The 14361-nt window shown below is 35.0% G+C and overlaps 2 protein-coding genes and 1 long non-coding RNA gene across 14 annotated transcripts in view; 1 reads left to right on the forward strand and 2 right to left on the reverse strand.

The window, feature by feature from the left end:
• LOC117926741 (separase) overlaps window positions 1-1496 on the forward strand; it is a 48425-nt gene extending 46929 nt beyond the window's left edge. For 5 of the 6 annotated variants that reach the window (XM_034846004.1, XM_034846003.1, XM_034846005.1 and 2 more), the window contains exons 26-27: window positions 512-599; window positions 739-1496. In XM_034846004.1, the coding sequence (XP_034701895.1) occupies window positions 512-599; window positions 739-1253 (603 nt within the window). In that variant the 3' untranslated portion in view covers window positions 1254-1496. The remainder of the gene's footprint in view (window positions 1-511; window positions 600-738) is intronic. The other variant, XM_034846007.1, reaches the window with a different exon arrangement.
• Window positions 1497-2675: 1179 nt separating this feature from the next.
• LOC117926582 lies at window positions 2676-9171 on the reverse strand. Of its 6 annotated transcripts, none has more exons than XM_034845728.1 (3): window positions 9086-9171; window positions 8672-8738; window positions 2676-4122 (listed from the first exon to the last, which is right to left on the reverse strand). In XM_034845728.1, exon 3 carries the CDS (start codon window positions 4107-4109, stop codon window positions 3018-3020), a length of 1092 nt encoding a protein of 363 aa, XP_034701619.1. In that variant the 5' UTR covers window positions 4110-4122; window positions 8672-8738; window positions 9086-9171; the 3' UTR covers window positions 2676-3017. The 6 variants fall into 6 exon arrangements, with proteins under 6 accessions (XP_034701619.1, XP_034701621.1, XP_034701618.1 ...); XM_034845730.1 differs by lacking the exon at window positions 9086-9171 and adding an exon at window positions 8395-8576 and having other exon boundaries at window positions 8672-9027; XM_034845727.1 differs by lacking the exon at window positions 9086-9171 and having other exon boundaries at window positions 8672-9026.
• Window positions 9172-12865: 3694 nt separating this feature from the next.
• LOC117926583 lies at window positions 12866-14210 on the reverse strand. 2 transcript variants are annotated; one of them, XR_004653174.1, is made up of 3 exons: window positions 13999-14210; window positions 13256-13322; window positions 12866-13160 (listed from the first exon to the last, which is right to left on the reverse strand). It is a non-coding gene; the product is annotated as an uncharacterized LOC117926583 (long non-coding RNA). The 2 variants fall into 2 exon arrangements; XR_004653173.1 differs by having other exon boundaries at window positions 12866-13322.
• Window positions 14211-14361: the final 151 nt, after the last annotated feature.

Genomic DNA, 14361 nt, shown 5'->3' on the forward strand with positions numbered 1-14361 from the left:
TGTTTCCCATTTAAAAGAATTTGATGGGATTTTAGATAGAATGATTGCTGACTTTGCAACTGATCGCTAGATTATGATCATGCTTATTCATAAATACTAGTTGCATGCTTTTATGCTTTGGAAAATGCTGGTTGTACCACCTCTTTGCCACTTGATGTATCTGCAGATACAGCATTGTCATGGCAGAATAATATAAAATTTATTCCCCTTAGGCTGATGTAAAAACTCTCATTTGCTGACATAGTGACACCATGTACTAACTAATATCAGCTGCTTTGTTAAATGGTAAGAAAAAGACAGTAAATCTACTATCTTATGCATCTAATCATGCCCCGTAACATACCCAACACCAACAGCCTCCTCCACTCTGCAGTTCCAGCCATCTAATAGGGCCATATCATTTAATATTTGACTTAGAAAGTACTTAATATAAGGTATATGCATCTAAGTAGATTTTTATGACATGATTTATTGTTTCTGTAGATGATATTGTTTTGCACTTGAAATTCAGGGTAAAGCTGGAATTGCACCCACAGTCGAAGAATTGGCTGGAGCTTTGAAAAGTCACGACCTCTTTATATATATTGGCCATGGAAGTGGTACGCTTGATTGAAACTGTTAATCATTGTGATTTCTTCTCTGTTTTACTCATGTTGTTCCTCCTGGCATTCCTATCAATTGATTACAATGCCCCTGTGAACTTATTAATGCTTGAATTTTATATTTGTGGTGGTTCAGGGGCACAGTATATTCCCCGGCATGAGATTCAGAAACTGGAAAATTGTGCTGCTACTCTCCTAATGGGATGCAGTAGTGGATCATTGTCTCTAAATGGGCAATACACTCCACAAGGTACTCATCTTTCCTATCTATCAGCTGGTTCCCCTGTTATAGTTGCCAATCTATGGGAAGTGACAGACAAGGATATTGACCGATTTGGTAAGGCCATGCTTGATGCTTGGTTGAGAGAAAGATCATCTCCTTCTGTGGCTTGTGCCCAGTGCCGTTTAGTTGCTGAATTGAAGTCCATGAGCATAACTGGTGGTAAAGGAGATGCTAAGAAGAAAATCCCAAGGAAGAAATTATCTAAAGCTTGTAGTAGTGTTGTATGTGAAGATTACTGTAACCATAGACCAAAGATTGGATCATTCATGAGTCAAGCGCGAGAAGCCTGTACACTCCCTTTTTTGATTGGGGCATCACCAGTATGTTATGGTGTCCCAACTGGTATACGGAAAAAGAAAGACTCATAGCATAATTTGTTTAAAAATTCTTTGCATCTTGGGGCTTCCCATTATAATAAATCAAGCAAAAAAGTACATAGCAGAACTGTAGTCACTGTAAAATTTAGCATCCGCAATCTCCTCTTTTACTCAGGTGTATAGTATCCATCGGTTTCCCATTTACTAAGGTGTACAACCTACCAAATACATCTTTCTATCATGTTTATTCAATGCAATGTTGTAACCTGAATAATTGCTCCCTCCTTCCCTGTCCCTCCTATTCATCAAGCACCAAAGTTCTTGGTTATTCTGCAATGTTAATTTTACTCTCTTTATTTAGTAATGATTGTAATGAGATGTGTTACCAGTTGGCATGATGAATGACAGAAAGTCTAGTTGATAGTCCCTAAGTAGTTCTTTATCTAGGATGTTAATGTTGGTTTGGGTTATTGGATCACCAGACTTTATTTTCTAAACTCCTACATTTGTTAATAAAATTGGGAATGTGAACAGGAAATAAATGGGTATCACTAGTAAAAATATTGGAGTGATTAATAGAGGGGAAACAATTTGACCCTAACGATGCTCAAGCTAAATTTTATACATAAGCATGTAAAACTTCAAGAATATTGATAGGTTACATTTTCTATGTTAGCTTTGAGTATAGAACTCAATGTTTCATGTTAGATGGACAGCACTAAGCAGTACAGAACTTTGGTTTCTCTTGGTTAAAGCTGTGGATATGAGAGAAGTTAAACTAAGATTTATATTTAAATTTTAAAATTAGTTGCTTTCCATTTTTGTAGCACTGCATAGGAGATAAAAGAGTGTCAGTTCAACTGGATTTGGTCCTTTAGAATTTGCAAGTACTGTTTCAAATATGTGGAGATGAAGTATGAGACTCCATTGGTTAGCATGAATTTGAGTGGTGGGCTTCTTGTAATGTCTCCATACAAAGATGTTTGCTGGTTACTCATTGCAAATGCTCACTTCTAGATTAAGATTACTCTTTTCTTCAATCTAAACTTCCACCGCACTTCTGCATTTACATTCGAAAGATAAAATGAATATTGGCCTAAAACCGCATCTCTTCTCTACCTTGCCAACTTTCACTTGTTATTTTAATTGATGAAGGTGATATAATATACAAACATGCCCTGTTGCCAGTGGAAATTTCAGGGAATGAAGTTCATATGAGCCCGGGGTTGTTTCCAAATTATTACTCTTTATTTCAATCTAATAACTATATGAAACACTGAATCAACAGAAATGGTAGCAGCAATAACGAACCTTTTCATCCCTTTTCAGATTTTTCTCCAAGTGAGACATCAATCTCAGCAGCAATCAGAATAGATCAAGGAACAGAAATTTGGTTAATCCATAATGGACAATTAAACCATACCAATTATATGTATTCAACATTCTCATCCTGCTGCATATAAGAGGATCAAATGGAACTAAAGAAATTACATGTCTACATTTAGCAATTTTGCATATAGGGTTTTTCATGGAAAAGGAAACTAGGCAATTACAAATTAAAAATTACATATGGGGAAAAATGAACACCATTTTTCCCAACTTCAGTTTTCCCAGTTATTTTTATCAACATAAATGAGAATCAAATGCATGAAAATCAGAGAGAGGAGGAAAGTATTGTCAAATCCATTTTTTTTTTAATCCTTTTTTATGATCCTTTTTCCCTAAAAACTAAAGAACTGTGAAACTTTCCCCGGCCCCCTGCCTTTTCATTTCCAAGTACCATAGGGGCCTTGTCCTTCTAAATATCATTCTGCTCTATCTTGGACCTCCATTAGGTTCTCTGCGCCTTCGTCTCCTGATGGACTGGCCCAACAGCACTCTAGCCCTGCGGCGTCGATCAGCCAGTGACATGCCATTGTTGTCACCATTGTCATCGTCACTATTATGTATATCATTCTCATCAATGGAATCAGCGGGAGAGGTCTCATGGATTCCCACAGCACCCTCATCCAATGCTCGGCCAAGGCCTCTTTCAGACCGCCTCAAGTGCCTATTTAGGCCAATATTCCCTGCTGGGCCAAATGCATGCAGTAGTAGGAAGACATTGACCAAATTGCTATCAAAGCCCACCTCAAACCCCTCATTCCTCTCCACTGCATCTGCATCAAAATGCTCCCCTTCATCAGAATCAAAATCATAATGATTTCCTTCTATCACATAATCTCCAAAAACCATTGCCCCGGGCATTGATGACCTTATAGTGCTGATCACATCATCCCTCTCACGTTCACGCTCAAGTCTTCTCCATTTCTGTTCTAGTATGGGATCCACTTCACGTGGCTGTGCAGAGGGGTGCTCTGCCCTGACATGCTTCCGCAACTCCTTGTAATTCCCAACAAATGAGCAGTTATCCTGCATGCAACTTCTCTTCTTGGCATTTAGATACTCCCTCGCAGGTTCAACCACAGTCCAGCCCTTCACCTGACCTCTGCAAAGGGGGCATGCAAGCTCTGTGACTTCACACTTCTCAACAGGCCAATTGGACACTGGATTCATGATCGGATTATCAACTGAGCCATCCAAGGATTGTCCAGGATTGGTTGATGTTACTTTGGTGTAGGCTTTCTTGTATTGGTCGAGGCAGTTGGAGTAGCGAAAGCTGGTGCCACACATGTAAGGACGACAACCCTTATCATGGGACGAGCAAAGGAGAAGAACAGCATTGTGAGGGTACTCCATGCAGACAGAACAGGTTGCATCTTCCCAGTCTTTCTTTTCCAAGGATTTGCAACATTTCTTTGAGTAGATTTCCTCTGAAACATCCTGATTACCTGATGGCAATGGGTATGGGGTTGGCCTAAACTGGCGGGAAGCAATTCTGCGTCGTCCCCTGCTACCTTTCGCCATTTGCAAACTAAACCTGAGAATCATTTTGATAACATTTATAATGTAAAGGATAGCTTAGTTACAAAAAATTAAAACAAAAATTGTCAAAATATCAGCAAACAAATTATGTAGGAAAAGGCTATCAAAATTACAAATCTCCAAACTATTTTGGTACAGGTATTAAACTATTGCTGCATTCCCATTACTCTCTATTTATCAATGTATTACACCATGATAAGTGGTACATCATGTGATAGGGTAAGTCCACATGATTATCACTTGTTTAAAATTATTATCCATCAGAACCTCCAACATTCACAAGGCAGATATATACAGCAACTACAGTTCTACTTTCTATGGAAAATATGGAATATAGAATCTCATCCTGAGCAAAATCATACATAAGTGTAGATCCTGATTGTAGCACAATTCTGTGTCATATATTGCCTTGTGAAATCATGAGGAATTAGACCTGAATCTGTGGAATCTATGGAATCAGTGTGTCATATACTTCTCTAATAGGCAGCATCATTCAAACTTTATTTACAAAAAGTACCATCTTTTTAATGTTTTTTTCCCATTCAATTGAAAAAGAGTCCATTTATTTTAAAATAAACCAGAACACCTTTTCAAAGGTTTTCAAATTTTTTTTTTGTGAGCACCTTTTCAAAGGTTTTCATACCAACACTCTCTGCTACTACCACAACTAATATTATATGGTTTAGTGCTCTTTTTCAGTTGTTCAACAGAATCAAGATGAAAAGTCCTGTATTTCTTGATTTCAGACCTCCAATCATATGTGCGTGTGCATGCGCATAAATATAAAAAACTTACAAAAAATTCTGCCTTATTCAACAAAAAAGGGTTTAATAACAAAGGGAACAAAATTCTTCCATAACACAATAAAATATCCTTAAAATTTAAAAGAACAATGCAGTCCCTTCACAGATCTTTCCAAGAGAGTGCATTTGTACATTTCCCCAAACTAATTAATTTATGGTCATAAGGTGTTGCTTAACAATTAATCAGAAGGACAGATGTTGGTCATAAGGTGGGTCAACACTCAAGAAGAAGCAAAATCAAACTTAAAGAATGCCTTCAACAATTTGTCAAAAAACGAACAAAATCATCCAAAACATTTGGATGTACATCCTGAATCTATCCACATGTCTTTTAACTTGGCTCTCTTAATTAGCCACTTTTGCTAGCCAACAAACATGTTTATTGTACAAAGTCCTCAGATAGTATCACACAGGCAACTGTTTTCCTCCTTATCTTTTGTACATTTAATGGTTGCTTAAAGAGATCATTGGCATCTAACAAGAGATAATAATGTGATACACAAATATCAATTGAATAATCTTGAATATATATGACACAGTGTGGCAACAGGTAGAAAAAATATCCCTTTTGTAAAACTCCTCATAATGGATTATCTAGTACATGTAATATGCATGCTATTTGCTTTTACTGTTTTTCATGAACACAGTTTGTAGACATTCAATTTATTTAACAATAAATCTATCAGTTTATTATCCTCTTAAATGCCCTGAAAAGAGATTTATTTTTCAAAAGGATCAAAATTCCACTATAGATCCATTATCACTTTCTAATTTTCGATCATAACAATATTGGCACATTCCATTTCAGAGTATATTTAGATAGATGTACAAAGTTTGTTCTTAGGTTAAAAACATTAGCCTGGTCAGTTGCTTAGTACAAAAGGGAAAACCTCCAGCTCTACTACCTCCAAGTATGTCTTTGTGGGGTTTAATCATGCTTACTTTGCAATCTCAAACCTTTTCCAGAAACTTGAATTTTTTAACAATAAGAATTGAATTTATCTTCAACCAGCACCCTGTGAGTAACCCAGTACAGCAGGGAATAAGAACCATAATGGGATACATCTTCAATGTTTCCACTTGTGGTTGCTGATGTAATTAAACTCTGGTGCTCTAGTTGGAAGGGAAGTAACTTGGTTGAAACAATATTCTGCATGATGGGGGAATTTTACTATCATTAGATGTATCAAAGCTACTTTTTTAGGTTGCGTGGAACATTGTTAATTTTATGTGGTTGTCATCGCATGAATTCCCAAATGGAATAAGGAACTCAGAAATAAGAGATTGAAATCTCATTTAAAAGCACAGGCCAAAATTTCATTGTATCGCTGCAATTTTGTTTATTCAGGATTCCAATGTAAGATATCCTCAGTTTTGGTTTTTTGATACAGCATGGTTGAGACCATTCAAAAGGAAGAAAAATGAAAATTTTAAAATTTAAAATCAAAACCTACAAAAACTCAATCCTCCAAGAAGGAAAATGCCCTCTTCCTAACTTACCAGACCAGGTACTGGGGGCATATGCATTCACATGGTCCAAAAAATGTGACAGCAACAATGTAGAGACATCTGGAACAATAGGTGTTCCCATCACCGTGATAAAACACAAGCTTCCTTGCTTGATATTCATCAAGGATCGCCAAAAACGGTGGTAGTCTCCTGCCACAGATCAGGTGCTAGCTTGTACGATTGTGAATTTAAGAAACAACCACTGCAATAAAGCATGAGGGTCCTATGGCAGAACAGCATTATAAGGAACACTCAGTCACATTCCCCAGAGTTACTGCTCGTAATTACAGCCTAAGATACTTATGCAATGTCCAAGAGTTTGAATTTTTTCTTTCTGTTTTGCATTTCCTCAATTGCAAAAACAAGTGATCTCTAGTTAATGTAAAATCAAAAGAGGGAAGAGATATACGACCAAAATATAGAATGCTTGCAGTTAGTGAGGAACCAACTAAAAAATATTCACTGAAGTATACATTTTTTAACCTACCATCCATGTATTAAATACACACCTCCATAAAAATTAAACAGGTTATGAAATGTTATTTCAGAGGATCTGAACAGATAATTAAAATCTGTTGATAAGATTAATTTTCAGTACAAATTTTCTTCAACAAAATGTATATAGCTTCCAAACTCAAAGGGTGCATGTAAACAGATAAAAATGCGAAAATATGACATTTAACTTTGTTAGCAGTCCAAGTGTAAAATAGAGGCACAAAAACCAGTTTCCTGTAATTTCATCTCCAAGGTAATAAGCAAAACCTTAATAATCAGTCACTTGAAGAAATTGTTAATGAGATACAACTGATTGTAAGTGGAATATATCATGTCAATAATAGATTTTATGCTTACAATAAAATTGAGAAATTTTACAAAATAAACGCAACTGAATCCATTGCAATTTCTTTAATACCTATTTTTGCAGAGGCAGACATACAGAATTCATGAAAGTAATGTATCCTAATATTCAACTCAACAAAGATCTATTCTGTTAATGGAAAGAATATATCAGAAATTGCCAAATGGCACTCCAAAAAGTGGGTTAAATTTGAAACAATTCAAACATTTAAAGAAGGCTAAGAACCTTTTCATCTCTTGAAAATTATCAACCCAACAACAGAAAGCATAATCCCACATTTGAAATTTTGATAGGAAAACTTTTTGTTGTATTTTTAAATACTAAGTATAATTAAATACCTTACCTGTATATTAAAAACAATGCCTAGTTCATTGGTGATTACTTTGGTTCAAGTACTAAAGTCTTCAGATATATAAATTCATAGACATATATGTCATTCTTCTTTTTTTTTTTTTTATGAGAATATGACATTCTTGTTTGTTTAAAAATAAGAATTAGTTAGCATTACAAAACATAATATCTGAGTGTTCAATGAGTAAATAAGAATGCAATCTCCATTAAAAGTAAACTAGAGGAAGCACCATAACCAAAATAGACCCAAACCCCAAAAAAATACCAAATTTAATAAGGAGATCTGAACTATAAGATAAATGAGCATGCGAAGGAGCCCTCTCAAAGATTAGGGGTAAAATGGAAAATGAAGATCCCTAAAGCTTGAGCATCAAATGACAAGGTAAACTAACTTGTTTTATTCACCTTGTCCACAATTAGCAACACACAAAAGGCATAGCTGATAGCAAATACAAGCAGGAAGAATAAATGAAGCATTGGGTTGATTAAGATTAATAAATACGGAGCCACCCACCTCAATCTTCAAAAGAATCCATTGAAGGTAATGCTTAGGGGGCTTCTTGGGGAGAATCCAACAACAGAGTTCAGAAGGAAGGCTAAATTCTCTCATGTCCTCACAGAAATTATTAGAATGCAAGAAATGAAATTATCATTCCTTAAAAAGAGCATAGATAATTCAATGCTGATCACCAAATTATAAATTTCAAGCTACAAAATTCAATAGGAACACTGAATTCCACCTTACCTTCTTTGAAATGCTTCAATTGCTCAGAAATGGAACTATAATACCTTAAAGGGAAGGTAATGGTTCAATAAATAATCAAAACTATAATTCTCAACTTTCAATCTACCAAATCCAAAATGAAGCCCAATTTCATCATGCCTCGGCTTGAAATGCTCACAATGCAAGAAACAAAACCATTACACCTTAAAGAGAAACACAGCAATTCAAATCTAATCACAAACTTGTCAATTTGAAGCAATTAATCATAATTAATTAAGCATGAAAAAACTTCACACACCTCAAGAATGCAGCAAATCTAGATCCAAGATTATAACTCAGTTGGAGAGACCCAAATGCATATGGCTCTATATCATAACAAACAAATAAAAGTCAGAGGAGTTATAAAAAAAGACAGCTACAAACTCAATAAAGTAATGCTGAAGTTAGCTTTAAATTAATTAAATCACATCACATGGGCTTGACCTTTATCCATCTGAGATCCACAGTTAAAGAATTACAAAAGAATCACTCCCCATGCCCTTACTCTAACATTATCCTTATTAGCTACAGATAAAGCTGAGTAAAGTAATAGAAAAACCGAATTTTGTATCCCAATTTAAGGGCCAAAATATTGAAATTTCATTTTCTTTCATTTTCCCACGTTCTCTCACCAAACAACCAGAAGAGGGGCACAAAGGGAAAAGAAAAAAACCTCCTCCGCCGCTTGGATAGCTAGAAAGCCGATGAAAATAATAGAAAAAACCTAAATTCCGAATCCAACTCTAAAAATCTGACCAAAATGATGGGAACCCCCAAATTGCATGTCCAATGTTCTTCACNAACTTTATTTACAAAAAGTACCATCTTTTTAATGTTTTTTTCCCATTCAATTGAAAAAGAGTCCATTTATTTTAAAATAAACCAGAACACCTTTTCAAAGGTTTTCAAATTTTTTTTTTTTGTGAGCACCTTTTCAAAGGTTTTCATACCAACACTCTCTACTACTACCACAACTAATATTATATGGTTTAGTGCTCTTTTTCAGTTGTTCAACAGAATCAAGATAGTCCTGTATTTCTTGATTTCAGACCTCCAATCATATGTGTGTGTGCATGCGCATAAATATAAAAAACTTACAAAAAATTCTGCCTTATTAAACAAAAAAGGGTTTAATAACAAAGAGAACAAAATTCTTCCATAACACAATAAAATATCCTTAAAATTTAAAAGAACAATGCAGTCCCTTCACAGATCTTTCCAAGAGAGTGCATTTGTACATTTCCCAAACTAATTAATTTATGGTCATAAGGTGTTGCTTAACAATTAATCAGAAGGACAGATGTTGGTCATAAGGTGGGTCAAGACTCAAGAAGAAGCAAAATCAAACTTAAAGAATGCCTTCAACAATTTGTCAAAAAACGAACAAAATCATCCAAAACATTTGGATGTACATCCTGAATCTATCCACATGTCTTTTAACTTGGCTCTCTTAATTAGCCACTTTTGCTAGCCAACAAACATGTTTATTGTACAAAGTCCTCAGATAGTATCACACAGGCAACTGTTTTCCTCCTTATCTTTTGTACATTTAATGGTTGCTTAAAGAGATCATTGGCATCTAACAAGAGATAATAATGTGATACACAAATATCAATTGAATAATCTTGAATATATATGACACAGTGTGGCAACAGGTAGAAAAATATCCCTTTTGTGAAACTCCTCATAATGGATTATCTAGTACATGTAATATGCATGCTATTTGCTTTTACTGTTTTTCATGAACACAGTTTGTAGACATTCAATTTATTTAACAATAAATCTATCAGTTTATTATCCTCTTAAATGCCCTGAAAAGAGATTTATTTTTCAAAAGGATCAAAATTCCACTATAGATCCATTATCACTTTCCAATTTTCGATCATAACAATATTGGCACATTCCATTTCAGAGTATATTTAGATAGATGTACAAAGTTTGTTCTTAGGTTAAAAACATTAGCCTGGTCAGCTGCTTAGTACAAAAGGGAAAACCTCCAGCTCTACCTCCAAGTATGTCTTTGTGGGGTTTAATCATGCTTACTTTGCAATCTCAAACCTTTTCCAGAAACTTGAATTTTTTAACAATAAGAATTGAATTTATCTTCGACCAGCACCCTGTGAGTAACCCAGTACAGCAGGGAATAAGAACCATAATGGGATACATCTTCAATGTTTCCACTTGTGGTTGATGATGTAATTAAACTGTGGTGCTCTAGTTGGAAGGGAAGTAACTTGGTTGAAACAATATTCAGCATGATGGGGGAATTTTACTATCATTAGATGTATCAAAGCTACTTTTTTAGGTTGTGTGGAACATTGTTAATTTTATGTGGTTGTCATCGCATGAATTCCCAAATGGAATAAGGAACTCAGAAATAAGAGATTGAAATCTCATTTAAAAGCACAGGCCAAAATTTCATTGTATCGCTGCAATTTTGTTTATTCAGGATTCCAATGTAAGATATCCTCAGTTTTGGTTTTTTGATACAGCATGGTTGAAACCATTCAAAAGGAAGAAAAATGAAAAATTTAAAATTTAAAATCAAAACCTACAAAAACTCAATCCTCCAAGAAGGAAAATGCCCTCTTCCTAACTTACCAGACCAGGTACTGGGGGCATATGCATTCACATGGTCCAAAAAATGTGACAGCAACAATGTAGAGACATCTGGAACAATAGGTGTTCCCATCACCGTGATAAAACACAAGCTTCCTTGCTGATATTCATCAAGGATCGCCAAAACAGTGGTAGTCTCCTGCCACAGATCAGGTGCTAGCTTGTACGATTGTGAATTTAAGTAACAACCACTGCAATAAAGCATGAGGGTCCTATGGCAGAACAGCATTATAAGGAACACTCAGTCACATTCCCCAGAGTTACTGCTCGTAATTACAGCCTAAGATACTTATTCAATGTCCAAGAGTTTGAATTTTTTCTTTCTGTTTTGCATTTCCTCAATTGCAAAAACAAGTGATCTCTAGTTAATGTAAAATCAAAAGAGGGAAGAGATATACGACCAAAATATAGAATGCTTGCAGTCAGTGAGGAACCAACTAAAAAATATTCACTGAAGTATACATTTTTTAACCTACCATCCATGTATTAAATACACACCTCCATAAAAATTAAACAGGTTATGAAATGTTATTTCAGAGGATCTGAACAGATAATTAAAATCTGTTGATAAGATTAATTTTCGGTACAAATTTTCTTCAACAAAATGTATATAGCTTCCAAACTCAAAGGGTGCATGTAAACAGATAAAAATGTGAAAATATGACATTTAACTTTGTTAGCAGTCCAAGTGTAAAATAGAGGCACAAAAACCAGTTTCCTGTAATTTCATCTCCAAGGTAATAAGCAAAACCTTAATAATCAGTCACTTGAAGAAATTGTTAATGAGATACAAGTGATTGTAAGTGGAATATATCATGTCAATAATAGATTTTATGCTTACTATAAAATTGAGAAATTTTACAAAATAAACGCAACTGAATCCATTGCAATTTCTTTAATACCTATTTTTGGCAGAGGCAGACATACAGAATTCATGAAAGTAATGTATCCTAATATTCAACTCAACAAAGATCTATTCTGTTAATAGAAAGAATATATCAGAAATTGCCAAATGGCACTCCAAAAAGTGGGTTAAATTTGAAACAATTCAAACATTTAAAGAAGGCTAAGAACCTTTTCATCTCTTGAAAATTATCAACCCAACAACAGAAAGCATAATCCCACATTTGAAATTTTGATAGGAAATTTTTTTGTTGTATTTTTAAATACTAAGTATAATTAAATACCTTACCTGTATATTAAAAACAATGCGTAGTTCATTGGTGATTACTTTGGTTCAAGTACTAAAGTCTTCAGATATATAAATTCATAGACATATATGTCATTCTTCTTTTTTTTTTTTTTTTTTATGAGAATATGACATTCTTGTTCGTTTAAAAATAAGAATTAGTTAGCATTACAAAACATAATATCTGAGTGTTCAATGAGTAAATAAGAATGCAATCTCCATTAAAAGTAAACTAGAGGAAGCACCATAACCAAAATAGACCCAAACCCCAAAAAATACCAAATTTAATAAGGAGATCTGAGCTATAAGATAAATGAGCATACGAAGCAGCCCTCTCAAAGATTAGGGGTAAAATGGAAAATGAAGATCCCTAAAGCTTGAGCATCAAATGACAAGGTAAACTAACTTGTTTTATTCACCTTGTCCACAATTGGCAACACACAAAAGGCATAGCTGATAGCAAATACAAGCAGGAAGAATAAATGAAGCATTGGGTTGATTAAGATTAATAAATACGGAGCCACCCACCTCAATCTTCAAAGAATCCATTGAAGGTAATGCTTAGGGGGCTTCTTGGGGAGAATCCAACAACAGAGTTCAGAAGGAAGGCTAAATTCTCTCATGTCCTCACAGAAATTATTAGAATGCAAGAAATGAAATTATCATTCCTTAAAAAGAGCATAGATAATTCAATGCTGATCACCAAATTATAAATTTCAAGCTACAAAATTCAATAGGAACACTGAATTCCACCTTACCTTCTTTGAAATGCTTCAATTGCTCAGAAATGGAACTATAATACCTTAAAGGGAAGGCAATGGTTCAATAAATAATCAAAACTATAATTCTCAACTTTCAATCTACCAAATCCAAAATGAAGCCCAATTTCATCATGCCTCGGCTTGAAATGCTCACAATGCAAGAAACAAAACCATTACACCTTAAAGAGAAACACAGCAATTCAAATCTAATCACAAACTTGTCAATTTGAAGCAATTAATCATAATTAATTAAGCATGAAAAAACTTCACACACCTCAAGAATGCAGCAAATCTAGATCCAAGATTATAACTCAGTTGGAGAGACCCAAATGCATATGGCTCTATATCATAACAAACAAATAAAAGTCAGAGGAGTTATAAAAAAGACACTACAAACTCAATAAAGTAATGCTGAAGTTAGCTTTAAATTAATTAAATCACATCACATGGGCTTGACCTTTATTCATCTGAGATCCATTACAAAAGAATCACTCCCCATGCCCTTACTCTAACATTATCCTTATTAGCTACAGATAAAGCTGAGTAAAGTAATAGAAAAACCGAATTTTGCATCCCAATTTAAGGGCCAAAATATTGAAATTTCAATTTCTTTCATTTTCCCACGTTCTCTCACCAACCAACCAGAAGAGGGGCACAAAGGGAAAGAAAAAACCTCCTCCGCCGCTTGGATAGCTAGAAAGCCGATGAAAATAATAGAAAAAACCTAAATTCCGAATCCAACTCTAAAAATCTGACCAAAATGATGGGAACCCCCAAATTGCATGTCCAATGTTCTTCACGGGAGCGCAAAACAGATACAAAATTTCCATTTCTCCGATGTTCCCAGGTTTTCCCACCAAATAAACAGGGGCAAGAAGAAAATCAGAGGACACAAAAAATCCCAAAACCAAAACCTCGCACCCTAGTCCATCAAGGTTAAAAAAATTTCAGGTGTCCCACGTTTTCCCACCAAACAAACAGGAAAGGAAAGGCGTACCCAACAAAACAATAACATACCTGTAAATCTCTCGAAAGTCTTCAGCGATTTTCAACAAACAACAATTAACTTATACATGATACAGAGTGAGAAGAGAGAGAGAGAGAGGAGGGCGATGAGATCGAGGGCACGAGAGATAGAGAGAGTTATGAGCGGGAGATTAGCATCTCATCTCGCTTTGCGTTTAGAGAGAGAAAGTAGAGAGAGAAAGAGAGTATAACTTTTGTTTGGATTCGTCCGACTCATTTCTACGCTACTTTGTACAGAAAGAGATAAAAGCCCCAAAACGATGGGTTTTGAGGTGCGTTGACACCACGCTCTCTATGATCGCTGCGAAAAAAAGAGAGATGGCACGTCGCATGGGTGCAAATTTTGGGTACACG

This window comes from Vitis riparia, chromosome 12, assembly GCF_004353265.1.
Source record: "Vitis riparia cultivar Riparia Gloire de Montpellier isolate 1030 chromosome 12, EGFV_Vit.rip_1.0, whole genome shotgun sequence".
NCBI classification, from domain to species: Eukaryota; Viridiplantae; Streptophyta; class Magnoliopsida; order Vitales; family Vitaceae; genus Vitis; species Vitis riparia.

Coding starts and splice junctions, on each gene's coding strand:
- LOC117926582 (XM_034845728.1), bottom strand. CDS start 4,109: ATGGCGAAAGGTAGCAGGGGACGACGCAGAATTGCTTCCCGCCAGTTT.